We start from the raw sequence: 18,977 nt of genomic DNA on the forward strand, positions 1-18,977 counted from the left end.
TCTTTTGTTTATTCTTTCTGAAAGAAACAATAAAGTTTCTCCAAAAGAATAAAATGGGGGCTGTAATCATTTTCTGTCAAAATGTGGATTGAGAAATCCACATTTGGCGAGGGAGAGACTTTGAACTACACATTCACATTTTTAATTTCTCTTGCTTCAAGACAACAGGCTGAGGAGCATAGTTGGCAGTTATGGGAGAAAAATCTGAGCAATGTGAACTAAAGGCCAGGAGTTTTATTACTCCAGAACTAACTGAGAAAGGAGATTTTCCTACTTAGGAAAAACCTTTCCTTAGGGGGAAAAAAAAACCAAAAAACCCACAACTTCATAAGCAGAAAACAGACAGGTGTGTGGTTGGCAGTATTCTCAGCCAGGTTTCCTCCTGAGCGTGTGGATTTTCCCTGGGACAGGAACATTCCCCTTCCCCTGAGGGCAGCAGAGGGCGGCCGTCCCTCAGCCACCGGCGCTGTCGCCTCCCCGCAGTGCAGGGACTGATGTCCCTGTGTCACACAGCGCGGGGAGCTCAGCCCCCAGAGTGCCAGCATCCCCTCTGGCCCTGCCAGCCTCGGGGCCAAACTCTCCCGGCCGCACCAAAGCCCCTCCAGCTCCATCCTCCTCCCCTTCAGCCCGGCCACTGCCCGCGGTGACAGCCCCAGGTGACATCAGGAGCTATTTGCTTTTGGGGCTGTGGCACCTTTCCATCCCAGCGCCTGGGCAGGTGGCCAAACACAATCGTGAAGTTGCACACAGTTTCAAGGCAAAAGATCAAAAACTTTGCTGAGGAAAATGAGCACCTTGTAGACCTCTTTCCAAAATTTCCACTTTCAATTCACGAGAATGTAATCCAAGAACATTTGCTTTGCAGCTTCCTAAAGGAAGCAACCCATAAAACCTTCTGTAATCCCTAGGCTGAGGTGAGACTTAGCTCTGCAGAGATCAAATACACATTTTTATTGAACAATAAAGGTACAATGTTACAATGATGCACAGGTCTTTTTAGAGAATACCTTCTCCAGCACGGGTCACCCAGTGCACATAGAGCCCTCAGTGGTGTCCTTGTTCAAGCATAACTCATCCACCAGCTGCAGACCCCTTGGAATTAAGTCCTTTCAGCATGGATCTCCTTCAAAAAGTGCACCTGTGTGTCCAGAAGTATTCCTGAGTCACAGTACTGTGAGCTTCAATTCTGGCATGGGACAGGGTGTTTGTTTCAATGGTCCTCACACAGGTCACCACTGCCATCCCTTGATGCCATCTGCAATTTATGTTCTTTACATTCTACCCTGCACTTTATTGAAAGATATGTTAAGAATTGTTTCACCCTTATTACAACTCAATTTTTAACATAATCATCATCTGACTGCATATTAATCATAAACTCCACCCCTTGCCCCTGCAGACCAGTGTAGTTAACACCTCACCAGTGCAAACATAAGGCACATATCCCAAACCCACCCCTTCTCCCACAGACAAAATTATCAGGATCAACACTGCAACAGTCAACATCTCTTCCAATCACTTCTAAAATGCTTTCCAAGCTGAACTCCCAGCACTGTCCTTGCTTGTGGCACTGATCTGCCCATCTCCTGGCATGCACCATCCAGAACAAGGCGTGTGAGTTACTCCTTGGTGTCCCAACAGCTTATCAAGGGACACCAGCAGTAACTGTGCTCAGACCTTGCAGCTCATAGGCAGCAGCATCAGTGATCACCACTTTTTCAGGGTCCCTTTCCCCTTGCCTGTAAACTCAACCCAGCAGTCCAAGCAACTGCAGGGGAGTCTCCCCTGTGGGATCAGCAGAATCAGATGATTTCTCCCCACAGCCCTTCATTGGTGGGTCAAAAACCTCTATCCCATTTGCTTCAGTTTCTGAGCATGGACACAGCCACTGCAGGGACAGTTCACTAAGTGTTCAACATTTCTGCAATTTCATTCTGAGCAAAGGACTGTCAAGAGAGCCCTCAGATTCTGGGGAGCAGCACTCCCACCTCCACAGCCTACCTAACCTTGCAACTTGGGCTGCCTGAAGAGGCTTTGTTTTCATTTGCCATCAGCCTTCAGAAAGCATCTGTTTGTCTCCTCCAAGTCATCTTCCTGCTCAGGTGCCTCCTCTCTTCAGGCAATTGCACACTGTGTGTACCCCCCTGGACATGCACTGGCTGCTCCACTTCCAGGACTGTGCATTCCCAGGATCATTGCTCCTTCCAGAGTTCTTCTCACTGCTCCACTTCTGGGCTGTGGCTCAGGGTAACTGAGGAGAGAAGAACACAGAAGAGCAAATGAGTAAATGCCTTTGTCCCCAGGGTGACGCTGGGTGCCTGATGTTTCCTTCCACCACTCAGTTTTGCTTACTGTGTCCTAGAGCTCCTGGGTGGGCGTTCTGCTGTCCCCAGGGCTGCCACTGTCCCCAGAGCTGCCCAGCAGGGGTGGCCCAGCCCACAGGTGCTGCCCTCCTTCTCAGTGGCCAGAGGACACACAGGTGCTTCCCATGTGCCAGAACTCAGTCACCCCAGGTACAGACCAGTTTCAGAACCAGCCAGAATCAGTCCTGACCAGTCTGGGGCAGTTCATGGTTCCCCCTATCCAGGCTTCTCCTGCTGCACTAAACCTGCCCTTCCCACACAATAATCACCACAGAGGGGTGGCAAGATCACTTCCTCATCCTTGGCTGTGCTCAGGGCTTGTTATTTCAGCAGTGCAATTAAAGCACAAAAGCATGAGGACAAAAAGCTTTATCAGCTCTGAGGATATGGGAGAGCCACAAAGATATGCTCCTGGGCTGATCTGAGCTCACAGTGAAAAAGTGGCCAAGGTCTTCTACAGCCAGGGCTGGCCAAGCCCCTGAGATCTGCCTTGTGGCATCCAGAGGTGGAACTGGAACCCCCACTGAGCAAGATAAATCTCCCCTCCAAGCAAAGCAGAAATTCCTGCTGTGCTTCCCAGTGATTCAAGCGTGAAACCTGCATGCCCTCACCTCCAAACCCTGCTTTAAGCTATGCCTGTGTCTGTACAGACACCTGCAGCTCTTCCCCTTAGCTGTAGGTATGATCACACCTTACAACACTGTCACCTCCCTACTTTGCCTTCATGTGTTCTCAGTGGGTCTCTCTGGTGAACGCTGTCCATAAGGACATACCCACTTCCCTTATTTTGGGCCCTGTTCTCAGATTCCAAACACTGCTGCTCACCAAAGTCACAACTTGTGGTGAAATTACAGTTGCTAAATGCAAAGTCAGCAAAACAAAACGAAAATTCATGAGATTACTCCTCACATTCCAGTGCACGTGGATCAAGGAAAAAAAAAAGAAAGCAAGACCCTCCTCCCCCTTGCAGTTCCTCAATGTCAGCGCTCTCTGTAAAGACACGGCCATGTTATCAAGGACACAGGGCACGAGACTTAGCAGGCTGGCTGTCACAGGATGACATGTGCAGTACTTCTTCTTCCCCCAAGGCCCCCACCAGACCTTGGGGAGAGGCAAACAGTGGAAAGCTGACTGGCCTTACAGCTCTGAGGGGAAAGGCTCCAGCTCGCAAGAGCTAAACAAAATACAGAACAGCAAAAACAAAATACAGAACTTCTCCCTGAAGCCTCTTGTGACAGGATGGAGGCATCTCTCTGACTTGAAACCACAAGGGAAAATTCAACCCAAGCACCAAGTTGTGTAAAGGTTTTGTGCTCCAAGTGAAAGCACATTGCATCCTGACAGGGGTGCCTGATGGTGCTGACATGAAGCAGGAGGAACATTAAAGAGGAAAACCAATTATCTTGCTGTCCTTAGCTAAATGGAGCAAAAAATATGAAACTGCAGATAGCAGGGAGAGGCACCCAGAGCAAACGCTCGCACCTGAAGAAACTCTTCACATGTGAATAAGCAGCAAAGCCTCCCAGGCAAGTCTGGGTTTTTCCATTGCACTGTGACGTCTTCAGCAGAACAGCAAATGCTTGTCTGCAAAAGCATCAAAGCCAGTTTGTGATGGGACACTGCTGGCCACTACTGCCTGTGATTACAATCGTGCATTTTATTCTGCAATGTCCTCAGCACCTCCCTAAAGGCAGAGGGACAGCACGATCATTATGTCACTCATTAAAAAGTCACTGTTCCTCTTCTGAGACTTTCAAAAAAACCTCTTCCAAAATTCAAAATAAAGCTGGGGGTTTTCTTAGATTCACTCTGCCCTAAATTACTCCTAACCCACAGTTTGCAGTGGAAGCTGCATTTGTCCCATTTGGCTGGCAGGAACAGCTTCTCCTGGCTCTCAGAAGCCAGCAAGGTTTCCCCTGGCTCTCAGAAACCAACAAGGCTTCTCCTGGCTCTCAGAAAACACCGAGGGTTCTCCTGGCTCTCAGAAACCACCGAGGGTTCTCCTGGCTCTCAGAAACCACTGAGGTTTCTGCTGTTGTGTCGCTGCAGCAGCACACAGGACCAGAAGACTCCGGCAAGGGGGTCCAGCCCGGGCCACCAAGGGGCTCAGCGCCCTCAATTCCTGGGGCTCAGCGGGGACAGCCGTGTCCCATGCCCCCTGTGCCGCCCCCGCCCCGGGGCTGAGGCGCTGTAGGAAGGATCCGTGTGCGGTGAACACGATGCCCCAGCCCGGAGCCGCAGTCGCGGCCTGCTCCGCTCCCCGGCCGCGGCCCCGGGCTCGGCGCCGCCCCGAGAGCCCCGCGCCGCGCCGGGCGGGGCGGGCCCGGCCCCGCCGCTATTAAAGGCGGGGGAGTTCGGCCGCAGCCGCGGTGGTGCTGCTGCTGGCGTGGTCATGGCGAACTACGTGCAGCTCAACACCGGGGCCAAGATGCCCATCCTGGGGCTGGGCACGTGGAAGGTACCGGGGGCGCTGCCTTGGGCGATGGGGAGCGGGGAGGAAGGAGCGAGCGCTGCCGGGGCCCTGCGAGCGCTGCCGGCGCCGCCGACACCCGGCCAGGCCGCCGTCGGGATTTGGCTTTATTGGAGCTGGGGTTTGCTTTGGATGTGGTGGCTTTCTCAGCTTTATTTTGCTGTGAGAGAGGTACTTTAATACTGTGTTGATGAGAGATTTTTTTGCCATCGCTATTTCAGTCCCCCCCAGGGAAGGTGACAGCCGCGGTGACGGCTGCCATCGATGCCGGGTACCGCCACCTGGACTGTGCCTATGTGTACCAGAACGAGAACGAAGTTGGGGAGGGGATCCAGCAGAAAATCAAGGAAGGCGTGGTGAAACGAGAGGACCTCTTTGTCGTCAGTAAGGTATGGGTCTCGTAATCTGGGATATACCAGGGGATACCTTTTTATTTTAGAGTAACTCCCCACTTCTTTACTTACCTACTCGGTTGTGCAGCATGGAACAATTCAGAGCGTCACTTAAGCCATTCTGGAGATTCCTGCTTTACCTCATCCTGTATTAAGGATTATGCAGGGTCCATACCAGACATTTGGATGATGCTTTCAGCTTTAGTCTCAGTAAGTGAATCGAGACCACTTCTGCTGTCTGCCAGGACACCGTGCAGTCCTGTGTGCTGCCTCTGCTCACACTGCCCGATATCACAGGCCAGGGCTGCTCACAGAACAGCCCCACTGGAAAAGCTGTAGGATGACCTGGTTTCACATCACTTTCCCGAGGGAACAGGCACCCTGCTGAACAGTACAGACGAGTCCCAAGAGCTTTAACCCAAGAGGTCACAATGTGCCTTGGCTTTTTGTCCCCAGCTGTGGTGCACGTTTCATGAGAAGCATCTGGTGAAGGGAGCCTGCCAGAAGACTCTTACTGCCCTCAAACTGGATTACCTGGACCTGTACCTCATCCACTGGCCCCTTGGTTTGAAGGTACAGTAGCAGCAGTGTCCTTGGCTTTTTCTGTGAGTGGCAATTATGAGGAGCTGTATGGCTTTATAGCCCAGTGATTGCTTCAGTTGCACAGATCATTCTATGTGCATTGTGTAACAGCACTGATCTGATGCTCAGCTTTACTGTGCCCATGTGAGCCAGGCTGTTGATTTTTGCCTCTGAGATCCCTGCTTGCATGGCATCTACATTTGGCATTTTGGTCATGAAAGAGGCAGACCTTGAACCCTAGGGATAGGTTTCCCAGCTGGGAGCAGAAGTTATATCTCTTTTCTTTTTATTAATGCTTATGTTGCCTTCTGAAAGCCCAAAGTTACACTCGGTGTGGTTCCCTCTTTGTGGGAAGAGGACTATACTTTGCTGTCTGACTGTAGTTCTTTCCTCTGCATGTTACAAAATAAGAGATTGCTTGTCTTTCATTTGTCTTTAATCACTGAGCCCTTGAATACAATCCAGCTTGAACTGACCTTCGCTATAGGAGCTTTAAGATTCCACAGGCTCTAAAAAGAGCTAAAAAGAGTTAAACTTTTTAACTTTAAAAGGAGTTAAACTTTTTAGCTCCTAACTCTTCCACAGTCTGCATGCAAAGGAACTGATGTCTCAGATTGAATATGTCCAAGCTTAGGCTTTCAGTGAGAACTTGGTCAAGATTTTCTTTCTACCTCTTGCTACCAAGATTACCTGTTCTTTGTAACACCTGTATTTTAAAAATTAGTTTCACAGGGACAGAACTATCCAAGTGAAAATGTGTGGTGGTGTAAATAATGAGTGAGTAGAAAATAACTGGTTTTGAATGAAGTTGATACCTGGCAGATAGTCCTAACAGGGACACGGGATGTTCTGACCTTCCCTGTGCCAGCAACTTAAACAATGAGACCCCCACATGAAAGATCTGTCAGAAAATCTGGTCCAGTATAAGGTGAGCATATTCCAAGTCCTAAGTGGGTCCTTATTATGCATTTCACTAAAACACTTCATTAATAGCAGGTAACAGCTCTGTATTTTTGTAAACTGGCTATGATTCTACTTTTGGTGTTACAAGTGGAGACTTAAGTTTCACCCTATGGATTTTGATGAGCCAGGGGACACAGTGTCCATCAGAAGGATCTGTCCTTACTGGCTTGACTGTAGGCAAAAAAACCACCACAGTACCTTGGGAACACAAAAGAAAAGACTGAAGAGTATAGATAGTATTAAAGTCTAACACATATGTAGCTAATTAGTATAATAAGTGTTTATAGGATCATGGTATTCAGCTGGTGTTAACCCAACCTCCCAATATTGTGTGCTTCAAGCAATTTCTGTCTCACTGACAGGCAGGAGAGGACCTGTTCCCTGTAGATGACAAAGGCATTGGTATCTCCAGCAACACAGATATTCTAGACACATGGGAGGTAAGTTCAGCCACAGCAGGAAAAAGGTTAGACTGATGAAGGTGCTGAGAGCAGAAGGAAATCTCATGTACTTGGAATTACTTGGAAAGACTCCCTCATGAAATTAGAAATTGTCATGTATCAATTCATAATTTTCCATTTCTGACTTGTGGATTTCCATAATCTCAAAGAATGAGTCCTTTGAGTATGGGATTTTTTCCCTCAAACTTGAACTCTGAAAATCTAAACACTTTCTTTAGGTGTCTTATGAAGGAAACAAGGCATGTCAGGAAGCATGTGCTGTTCAGACCCTGCCTTTGTGTTTTAGATGCTGATTTTGTGCTTCTTTTCTGCCAGGCCATGGAGGAGCTGGTGGATGCTGGCCTGGTAAAAGCCATTGGAATCTCCAACTTCAACCATGAGCAGATTGAAAGAATCTTGAACAAGCCAGGACTGAAGTACAAACCTGCAAATAATCAGGTGAGCTGCAAAGTGGCAGAGGCAAGTGCTTTCTGATGTTCTTTTTTGTGTGGTCATTTGTTGTGGCTATTTTTAAGAAAATTACAAAGATCTTGCTTTGAAATAAGGTTATAGAAAGAGACTGAAATAGGCATATTCTATTTCATAGACTACATATTCTTCAGTCTCACCCTCCAGGTGATGCCAAGGTGCTGGTTTTATGAACTCTGTGCCACTGCTTGGAAATCTGGCCATGAGCAGCTCCAGAATCCCTCCTTGTAGGAGGAAAGGAAGGGGAACTCAGATGAGCTCAAAATACTTCCTTGCAGTAGAGTAAGACTTGGTGTATGTACATAGAGAGAGTTGGATGACCTTTTCATGACACTTCTATGGAGAAGGCAGTTCCTGTTGCAGATGATTGAGGGAATTGATCAGGAACAAGCTTTATGGATTCAAGAGTTAATGAGGGTTAGGAGGAGATGGATTTGCAGGGTGGGCAATAGAGTAGAAATTGTATAGACAGCACTTGAATGAAATCTTAGATTCAGGTGGCAGGAGACCTTGGGACATGATCTGCTCAGAGGAACATCAACCCTGAGATCAGACCAGGTTGTCCAGGGCTTTATCCATCTTGAAAAGCTGTGAGGATGGAGACTGCACAGCCTCCCCAGGCAGTGTGCTCTGCTCCCTGCCCCCCTCGAGTGTATGACAGGGAGGGGAGTTCTACATCCAGTCTCAACCTCTCTTGTTTTCAGCTTCATCTGGTGCCTTCCTCCAAGCACCACTAAAGAGCTTGGCTTGTCTTTGAATGACCCCTTTTAGGCACAAGATGCCCAGCTCTCTGTCTTTCCCAGTCTGGCAGGTTCTCCAGCCCTTGCCCATGCTGGAGTTTCTCTGCTGAATTGATGGCAGTCTGTCAGTATTTCTGCTACTGAGGGGAGCTGGGAAGAGGAAAACTGGAGACAGTATTAGAAGGTGGTCTGGCAAGGATGAGTAGAGGCAAATGATCACTTTTCACAGTTTGCTGGCTGTGTCCCTGCTGCCAGGGCTCACTGCTGGCTCCTGTCCTGCCCCCAGTCCTTTCTAGCATGGCTGCTTCACAGGCAATCAGGTTCCAGCCTGTGCTATTGCCAGGGGCTTTTCCTTCTCAGGTGCATGGCTCTGTGTGCAGCCTTGTTGAATTCCTCCAGGGTTTTGTTTGCCTGTTGTTTCTGCCTGAATGGGTTCTGCTGCAGTGGCAGTCCTGCCCTTGAGTGGTTGTTCCCCAGTTTGACATCATCTACAAGATTGACATGATTATAGACTGGCACAGGTTGCTGAAGAGGACAAGTCCCAAGACAGGCCCCAGTGGAGCCTGCCTAGAGTGGACCTTGACTCTTATGGCATTTCAAGGACTCTAATCAATTACTGATTATTAAAACTAGGTCATTTATTGTGGTAACTTGAGCATTATCTGCCCCAAAGCACTTTCAGAAAACTTACACTAAGTTTTATGGTAACCTTTCAACTTTTGCCACACCTCATTGCCACAATCACTATATGACAGTTACATTATTATAATTTATATCATATCATTAATATCATATCAATTACCTTCTCTGGCATAGGGGTCACTGATCTTGGACCTCTCACACTTGGAAACACCCTCAGGCTCTAAATGATTATTGACTTTAATCAAGTTTAGCACAAAGCATTGGTTCTTTGGTCGCTGTCCTTTATAATTGCTTCTGAAGAAACACTTGCAAGCCTGAAAGCTTGCTGTTGCTAACACTTACCAGTTGGGCTAATAGTGAGAGTGCTTCCTGAAAACACTTTCTCTGTGCAGATATTTCCCATGTAATCCACTGTCTTTCTTGTCATTCCTGTTCTTTATTTGACTGCAGCCAGGTTGTGTTGGTTTCAATGGCAGTGGGAAATTAATTTGGCAAGGTAGTAATTACATAACAGTGATGCTAGTACCTAATTTAATTTTTCAACTTGAGTGCCATTGGAGAGGTGAGGATGACTGTGCCTTGCTTTTGTTGCATCAATTCTACTTATTGAATAGTTGAGAAAACTAGCTGCTCCATTACTCTTAAATAGTTGTCTTCCTGCAACTGCTGAAGCAAAATAAATATGTATAATATGTCCTAAAAATGGAGCTCTCTGTTCTGTTTAATATTCCAGCATGTCTCAGAGGGGAAAGAGGCATGCAGGCCTCTGATAACAGCAGGCAGCTAGAACCACAAATAAAGAGCTCCAGGCTGTAAACTGATTCCATGTTTTGCACTGCCTTGCTCCACCTGCCAGCAGCACAAGTTTCCAGGGACTGCCCTCAGAGTGCAGCTGCAGGAGGCTCAAATGGCAGCATAGTCCAAAGGGTTCTTGCTGTTGCCTGCTGGAGGAAAAGTAGTGCTCCCTGGTGTGCAGCTATCCTGGAAGTCCCTCTGTGCAAAGTATCAGATATTCATGCTCATTCCCTGCCTCCTGACACGTGAGCAGTTCCTGTTCCACACTCCCTATCTGTGCATGTGCCTGCCAGAGCACACACCCACTGGGAAGGAGTCTGTGTTCCATTATGCAGCTATTCTTGTGGAAGTTCATGCTACACGCACGTGTGTTGGTAAAAGGTCTGTAATGGGCACTGGGCTGAAGGTCTAAAACTGTAGCAGCCAACCATTCTCAACATTTTCAGATTAGAGGTGTTTAGTGTGAGTATTGACACAAAGCAAATAAAGACTAATGGAACGATGCTGGCCTTGAAGTTAATATGGTAGCTGTAAAACAATTATAATGGCATGTTTTATTAGGGGTGAAAAAAGAACTTTGGTCTGCAATCCTATTGCTGTGGTTTTACAGCCCTCCTGGGTGTGCCTTTTACTGTCCCATTAAAGCAATTGTGTAGCTGGTCACCCATATGCTGGAGATTATCCAAATCAGCAAAGCTTTAAGGAGTTTTGTCACAGTCCTTGGACTCTTCACTGCAAGGAGAGCCACTATAAATAGTAGTAAGGGGGTGGGGCATAGAGAAAATAAAGACTGTATAATATTGCTTAGAGACTATTGAGTTAGCACAAAAATCAGCCTTTGATTAAACTAATCCCTGGAACATGTTAAAGCAGTTATGTCACTGTCAGTCTCTATATTTTTATGCTGGCAGGTGGAGTGTCATCCATACCTTACCCAGGAGAAGCTGATCAAGTACTGCCAATCCAAAGGGATTGCTGTGACAGCCTACAGCCCCCTGGGCTCTCCTGACAGACCATGGTAAGGCTGCTTTGCCAGGGAGCTGGTGTGGATTATTCTGGAAGCACTAAGACTACATGTGCAGCATTAATTTTTCATCCAGATCTTTACTAGGTTGGACCTATGGAGGTTTCTTGCCACTGATCTTTTTTCCTCTGTGTAGGGCTAAGCCCGAGGATCCTTCCCTGCTGGATGACCCCAAGATCAAAGAGATTGCAGCCAAGCACAACAAAACCCCAGCACAGGTGGGTGGGTGCCACAGTACCCCTTCCTGCAGCACAAGCTAATGACAATGTAGAGGACAGGCTGGCTCTTTGTCCCCTGTCACCTGTGGTGTTAGGTAGCAGTGCAGATTTGTGGCCTTCCAAGCATGCTTGCAAGGGTGCTCTGATCATCACAAGAAACATTTTCTTGACCCATCTTGAGATGCTGCTATGTTTGTTTGTCTTGCCATCTCAAGTGTTGTGATAAAGAAGGGAACGTTTGAACAGCCTACTCAAAATCTGGGTGAGAAGGAAAGGAATTGAGTGAGGGAAGAGGAGAGAGGAAGCCTTGTGGGATTTCACCACTCCTCTACTTGCACTGCAGGAAGTGCTGTTTAGAATTCAGATAAAATTTGAAAAGCAGCTCCACAGAGTGGGTTAGTTTTGCTGAATTGTACCATCTAGAGTAAGTAACTGTAAATGACTTGCTGTTTAGCAGAGCTAACCAGGCTGTGCTTGCATGGAGCAGGAGCCATCCCCTCTCTGATGCAGTGCTGTGCCTCTTGCAGGTTCTCATCCGGTTCCACATCCAGAGGAATGTGATTGTGATTCCCAAATCCGTCACCCCACAGCGCATTGTGGAGAACTTCCAGGTGAGTCACTGGGGTGAGCTGCTGCATGGCATGTCCAGGGATGGCTGGGCTTCTCCTGCACAGCCAGCAGGGAGCCTTTCTCACCCTTCCCAGGTGCTCTTCTGGGCTTTTCCTCCATGTGTTTGCCTCCAGTCTCCTGAGGGCTGAATTTAAGATTACAGTGGGAGAGCAAGAGTTACCAAAGCTTTGGAAAACGCTCTATCCTGACAATCTGAGCAGTCACATTGTGATTCTTCCTGTTTTGTGTCATGTGAATGAGTCATTTGACAGCTTATTTGGGGCCTGAGTCTAGTAGCACACCCCAAAAGACTTCTGTAAAGCAAGGACTTTTAAGGAAATAGTGCTGGTGTCCATAAACTCTGGATGCAGTGGTCCTGGACTGGACCCAGTATTAGGATTTTGCTTTCAAACACTCAGTGGCTTTAGGTGGAATATGGAGGTCTTGCAGCTACTACTTTGGCTTAGCACAGAAGGATGCATTCTTCAAAAATGGGAGATGGAGGCATTCTGCTGGCATGTGTAACTGCAACTTGAGATTCTCTTATTCCTGCCTCTTCCTGCTCATCTCCCTCTCCCACTGCAGCTAGAGGAAGCTCACAAATCCAGGGAATCTTATCTTTTTCCTTTCCCTTGTGAAGCAGTCACTTCCAACCAGCACCTACACTGTGGACTTGTTCTTTAATTTTGGGATTATTTTTTTTCCTGCTTACAAGCACTGATTTCAAAGAGGTTATTTCTGACTTTTTCTCCTGATAGGTGTTTGACTTTGAATTGACTAAAGATGAGATGGCAACTATTCTCAGCTTTAATAGAAACTGGAGAGCCTGTGAAATGTTTGTGTAAGTGGCACTTCCTTTTCTTTAAACTATTAAGTTATCACATAATTCAGTAAATGAAGCTACAGATGGTAGCTGAAATTGACTGAAATTCAGGATATGCAAACTCCGTTTTCAAAGGGGTCATCTTCTAAATAATTTTCCAGAGGAAGATTTTTTTTTTCAATGTTCATTTTGTGAACCAAAACATGATGAGTATTGAGCAAACTTCATTTTCAGTTCAGTTGCCAAGAAACTGTGTATAGCTGGAATTGCAACAGGAGGCTTATTTGTAATTTTTTTGTTCATATTGGAGGAGTGAGCATGATGTAGGCTTTAAATCTTGATTAGCTTTGGTTGTGGTGTTTTGTCTGAAGTACATTACAAAATCTGTGTTCTTCAGGAGTTGTTGGGAAGGTAGATGAACATTCCAAACGTAACATGAGGATTTGCTACTTGAAAGTGTAGATCCAGATATAAAATCTTTTTGGAAGGCTGCAAAAAAGGTCTTCCTGTCAGTAAATAGCCAAAATTTGACTTGGTTGTTACAAAGCATCTCTAGGTCCCATCACCCAAACAACAGAAGGCACTCAATCTTTTCATTTGGAAATGCAGCATGTCACCAAGGAAAAGAGAAGCAGGCTTTGATTTTATTCAGTTAATCTCTCCCCTTGGTGGGTCTTTGAAGTGGTTACAGATGCATACAATGCCTTTGGGATGTGAGATAATCTTTGCTTTTTGATTTCCTCCAGGTGCAAAACTCACAAGGGTTACCCTTTCAATGCAGAATACTGAAGATGGTTCCCTGCCTTTCTCCAGGCTTCCCAGATATGCTTCTGCTGTTGCCTTTGAGTTGTCTGTGTAGCTTTTTCACTGCATCAGACACCCCTCCACATCCCCATTTTTCCCTTTCTTTTTCCCCCACAAAGATGCAGTATATGTACTCTGTGACTTTGTGCTGTTTTCTTTTTTGGAAGAAGGAAATGCTGAAATGGTTCTGAAGAGCACAATGTGTGGACTGGTAGATTTTCTTTGCCAAACAGCAAGTCTGGAATTGGTAAGCAGAAAGCATTGAGCAAGTTTGAGCAAGCAGTCACTTTTATTTTGGAATACTGTGATTTGGAGCTAGTGACTGTTGTTGTCTGGAAGGACCAGGATGTTGGCAGATATTGCATAATGAGGTTTGCTTTTTTTTTTTTCTCTGTTTCTTTTGGGGTTGGTTTTGTTTCTTTTTAACACTCCATGCCTTTTTATTTTCCCTCTAATTGGAAGTATAAGTTGATTTCTAAGTGATTTCTACCTGGGTAGCTCTTTGAAAAGTGTATCGATCCTGGTTTCTTGGTGATATAAAAGCTGTTTTGCTTATAATAAAATACAGTTTCATTACTGTGTGTAATGAGATGGTTATTTCAGTCATGCTCTAATGGTGGTAATGCTGGAGCAGCTGTATAATATCAGCTGTCTCTAGAGGTTACACAAAAGCAAGAAAATTACCATCCCCCACGAAATCATCTGTTGATGTTGACTTCTTGCATGTGCCCTGGGAGCTGCCTGCTGTTCTCATGGTTGAACTTGTGGCCAGGGAGGCTGTTTGTGCCTCTCTTTAAATAGAACTGCTTTGGTTCTGACAAGCAATGCAGTCATGTTTAATTCAGCTTTTATCTTACTGAGGTGATAGTGTACTTTTGCTAGTAGAAAACTCATTCCACTGAAGACTTGAAGACTTTAATAAGCGGTAGAAAACTTGCCCTCTCCAGCAGGGAGCACATGATGCAGGAAGGAATTGTGTGATTGTACAGGATACCATTGGCAAATATAGTAAAAATGGGTTTCCAAGAAAATTCTGTGTAAAGCTTTGTTCAGGGAGCACAGAAAAAAAAGGCTGATACTGAACTTGTGTTTTGTGAGCTGTGTTTGTCCCTTTGTGGTTTTCACAATGCTTGCACATAGTGATTTTAAAGCTGCTGCCACCTGAGAGCTGCTCAAGACTGTTCACAAAATGCATTTGGGCACTGGTAAAAGCAGTGGCTAATGTTGGGGGGCTTTCTTGCATTTTCCTGTGAGTTTTTCAGATGTCTGAGTAGATGTGGGATGTGAGTGCTCCCTCTGAGGTTCTCTCTGAACAGATGGAAGAAGGGAGACACCAGGGCTGTTAATGCATAAACAATCTAAATGGTAAATGTAGGATTGGGATTCTATAACTGTATAGCAAACCTTAAAGTGAACTTGTCCAGGTTAAAATGTGACGTGAAGGCAATTTGATAACAAAGTATTTATGAAATTGGTGGTTTTTTCCCTGGTTCTGAGCAAAAGGAGTCTAAGGAGTCATGCTGATTGAAAATTACAAAAAAAAATCTGCTTTCTCAATGTAATGATTAGTATTTATTAGAAAGAAAAATTTTTAAAGTATTTTTATAAATCTTTCCAGTAATGCTAAGACCAGAATTAGCATGCAACATGTTTTTGGTCACAATAATTTACAGTAGGCTGAACAGACAAGATTGAGTTAACTTAAAATATGAGGAGGAAAGAATCAGTGTCTGACTTGAAGCAATATGCTCCTCTAATGCTGGTTCTTCTAATATAAATTGATTATAAATCACTTTAAATTCTGGACTTAAAAGCACATAAAGAAAGCTCTAGCTCTGCAAGTGTTTTTGGGAATCTCTAATGTGATAAACAAAAGTCCTGAGGCATCTAAAAGGCCAGAAGATGAGATGTTCTTTGCTTAGTCTGAGCTGTGACAGAAAACTGTTTGGGGCCATGTTGACTTGCTTGCAAATAACATTTTTGTGGTGAGTGTGTTCTGGCAAGAAGTTACATTGAGGGTCAGGGTTTCCAAAATAGTACATCAGGTTCTGTGAGCTTCCTCTGTTTTCATTTCACTGCAGCTTTATGGAAGTTTGAAATGAAATTTTCCATTCTGGAAGTAGGAATTTTACTGGAGGCAGACTGCTCCTCAGCAGAAGGGAGAGCACCGGGGTGGAGTGGCATTGTGACAGGCTCTCTCTGTGTTTCACTGGGTGACTTAGAGGGAAGGAATTTGGCAAGGGTCGCTCTGGGACACAGTGCAGCACTTAGCCGGCAGAGGGCTTGGATCTTGAGGTGTCACAGTGGGAATAGAGGGAAAGCAGAGGAGCACCTGAGTGCAGGGGTGATGATGCACAAGCTTGAACAGAAAGCAGGCTGTTAGAAAGCTTGGGAAGGGAGTGACAGGAAACCCTGTCACCCTCAATGGTTTTGAATATGGATTAATGGTTTTGGATTGCTTCTCCCAGTATATAATTAAGGCTGGGATGGAGGAAGAGGCAGTCTGCCTTTAGTCTAGGTTGATCTAGGAATTGTTACAGTATAATAAATTCTGTTGTACCCCCATGCTTGTGCCACACTCTGCCTACAAGAGCAGAGATTTCCTTTCATCTCCTAAAAGGTAAAGTGGAAAGATCAAAGAGCTCAGTATCCGGAGCTCAGCGCTGCTGCCAGCTGAGCTCTTCCTGCTGAAGCTGTTCACAGCATTTGTTTTTGTATTGTGATTTGACAGATCTCTGGGTTTCTGATCAAAGCCTTTTTAAGGACAAATACGGTCTTGTAGCTCTTCCAATGGAAAGTTGGTTGTGTTTTGTTTTGTGTTCTTAATTTAAGAACTTGTAGTTCAGCTCCACCTTGTCGGCCTCTTCCCAGACATTCTGGGGACTCTGCTGCAGCAGCTGAGCTGGTGTGATCCTGTAGCAAACCCTGGGAAGAGGATTTCCAGCCTGCAGGAAAGATTAAGAGCAGCTAAAAGTAAAAACCTTGTCTTTGGAACTGTTAAAAGCAGTACTTGCACAAAATCTGTTTCGCTTCCAGCTTCACTCACTGCTCCCAATGATACCACATTGGCAGGCCTTTATTTCATGTGTAGGAGAAAATGGCTCTCACAGGACAAATCCATTTACTTGGTAGCAAGGAATGATGGTGAACTGATTTATCAGGGAAAACAGGTAGAGAAAATTAGCAATTATCTCATTAGAGAAGGCAAGATACTGTTTTTGCAATTTTTTTTGTGTAATAGAGGAGAATACAAGAATTATTTGGAATTGGCATCTTGCTGGTTGAAGGTAGGACAGCACAGACAGTCTGACAGGCACAGCATGTTTGTTTCAGGTTGCAGTTGAGGTTCATTTGAGAGAAAATAGCTTTACTTCTGGTATTGGAACCCAAATACACAGGCCTGCCTGGCTCCAATCACTTTTCAAATGATGCTCTCTAACTAACTTGGTGTTGCTTCCCTCAGGGAAAAAGGAGACAGGACCTCTCCTTGCTCAGCTCACAAGACTGCACAAATGCCATGGAACGCACTTGTTTCAGTTTTCATCTGTGAAAACTGGGGCATGGGAAACTCCAGTATTCAAAATGGGAAAAGAAAGTCCCATCTTTGGATTTTAATCAGTGTTCACTGTGTGTGAAGATACAGCTAGAAAGCTGGAGTCTTTTGCTTAACTGGGGCACAGAACAGTTACCTTGGGACAAATTATTTTCATTTCAGTCACTTAATACTCCCTTAGTATGTCACCTACGAACTGTCAGTAACTGTTTGTCATCCCTCCCTCTGCCTTGTCCTTGGTTTCTTTAAAAGTACTGAGCCCTGTCTTATTCTGGCAGGACCTTGTTTATTTTAGCTGTGAGGAGCTCTTAAAACCCTTAAATAGGCCACATTAAAATGCTCTTGCATTTTAACTTGTTCAAGTGCATGGTACAGAACCACGAGTGCAAACAGCTGCAAAACTCCATTTTCCCCCCAAATTCTTAAGGAAAAAAAAAAGCTGGATGCAAAATCTTTTCTAAACTGAAACAGGCCTGATTACAAGCCAGCTGGTAGTTGCTCATGAGAACAGCTGAACTGAATCAGACTAAGTATCTACATATTGCAGCACCTTGTCTCCAGCTGTGGTCAAAATAAGTTGCTGAAGATGAGTAAATTGAGCATTGCAGCAAAGTGTTATTTAAATATTCTGACAGCAGCTTGTTATGTTTAACAGCCACCAGTTAACTCTCTGCTGTTCAGTTACCTTCTGAATCTGTTAGGTTCCAAGGGAATGATGCTTCACACTCACAGTTTAAAGAATTGCCATCTCTTATTTGTTTTGGGCTGATCTGCTGCTAGATTCATTTGATGCTGCTGATTTTTACAGTGGAGGCAATAATAACTGGTCTATTTCCAGTTACACTTTGCAGGTTTGATAAACATCTGGCACAGCTCCTTGTGCTGGTGTCAGGTCAAGGAAAATCTTAATTGCCATCTGTATAAAATACTCCAAGACCATTGATTATCCTAATCAGTGTTCTGTAAGTCTTTTTTTTAGTTTCAGAGGAAGGCAAGGAGCAGCCCTTCGTGTGAAGGATTGCATGCAAAAAGTTCATGAAGTAGGTTTGTATCTGACAGTCTTTGGCTTCCCAATCAGTTTTCTTTTGAATAATACGACAGAAGTTGAAATTCCAATAGATGGAGAACTTGAGCAGCAATGATCAGCAAAGATTTTGGTTTTTTACCTGTTCATTAGCTGTGTTGCCCAGTTTTCCCTCCAAAACACAGACATAACATTTAACTTTTTTCACCCAGCCCCTTTGGAACTCTTCATGAGGCTTGACTCTACCAGAATGGATGAACTCCACAATAAAAAGCTGAAGTCATGGGACAGTGTGTTGGGATACAAAGACAAAATGCTAAGCTAAGGTGTTTTCATTTTCACTGGGCTCAGATAATGTCACTGCTGACTAGGAGTGATGTATGTGTGGGTTTGGTGCAAGAGCACTGCTGCACAGCTGATAGAAACTGAAAATTAACTTGGGCTACTGTAAACCTTTCCCCACAGCTCCTGGCAGCAGGCTCAGGGCTGTGCTTGCTGTGAGCTTGCTTTCTCTTCTAGAAAGGCACATTGTAAATAGCGCTGTGGCTCTGCTGCAAAACAGGGGGGCTTTATTTCCCAGCAGCTGACACCACCCAAATTCTTCTCCTTTTACCTTTACTAAAGTCTCTGCAGCTGAAAAAGATCTATTGTCTCTGAAACAAATGCACAATCTCTGGCTTCTAACTTGTTTTGAATTTTTTACTATTATATGGCTACTGTGATCATCTAGTCTGACTTCCTGCCTGCCACAGTCTATAAACATCCTGTAAATAGCTTCAAGTCTGATAGCTGTGATTAAATTGGAATGTGGTTAGAAAATTCCTATGAAGTAGAGAATATTTCAAGACAGGCTGTATCCTTCAGCCTTAGGTGAGGATTTCTGCCACTGCTGTGAAGTGACAAGTGACCACAGGCAGCAGAGCACCTTCCACAGAGTTCACTTTGTAATTGCATATCCTGCAACTGGCCTTGTAAATGTAGCATGTTCAGGAGGAGAAAAAAAAATAAACTGTCCATTACAGGCACCTTCATGTCCATATCACTGC

At 45.2% G+C, this 18,977-nt stretch overlaps 1 protein-coding gene across 1 annotated transcript; it reads left to right on the forward strand.

Annotated features, from left to right (window-relative positions):
• The first annotated feature begins 4,691 nt into the window (after window positions 1-4,691).
• LOC128940631 (aldo-keto reductase family 1 member B1-like) lies at window positions 4,692-13,930 on the forward strand. The gene is made up of 10 exons (XM_054282179.1): window positions 4,692-4,821; window positions 5,055-5,222; window positions 5,682-5,798; window positions 7,133-7,210; window positions 7,547-7,669; window positions 10,788-10,894; window positions 11,037-11,118; window positions 11,646-11,729; window positions 12,486-12,568; window positions 13,297-13,930. Exons 1-10 carry the CDS (start codon window positions 4,756-4,758, stop codon window positions 13,337-13,339), a joined length of 951 nt encoding a protein of 316 aa, XP_054138154.1. The 5' UTR covers window positions 4,692-4,755; the 3' UTR covers window positions 13,340-13,930.
• Window positions 13,931-18,977: the final 5,047 nt, after the last annotated feature.

This window comes from Melozone crissalis, unplaced genomic scaffold (genome assembly GCF_028551555.1).
Source record: "Melozone crissalis strain CALT ecotype California unplaced genomic scaffold, PUWL_Pcris_2 ptg000033l_1, whole genome shotgun sequence".
NCBI lineage: Eukaryota > Metazoa > Chordata > Aves > Passeriformes > Passerellidae > Melozone > Melozone crissalis.

Excerpts from the sequence above, each read along its gene's own strand:
- LOC128940631 (XM_054282179.1), top strand. The coding sequence starts at position 4,756 with ATGGCGAACTACGTGCAGCTCAACACCGGGGCCAAGATGCCCATCCTG. Across the intron at positions 7,670-10,787 it reads ACAAACCTGCAAATAATCAG|GTGGAGTGTCATCCATACCT; the intron begins GTGAGCTGCAAA and ends TTATGCTGGCAG. Across the intron at positions 12,569-13,296 it reads AGAGCCTGTGAAATGTTTGT|GTGCAAAACTCACAAGGGTT; the intron begins GTAAGTGGCACT and ends GATTTCCTCCAG.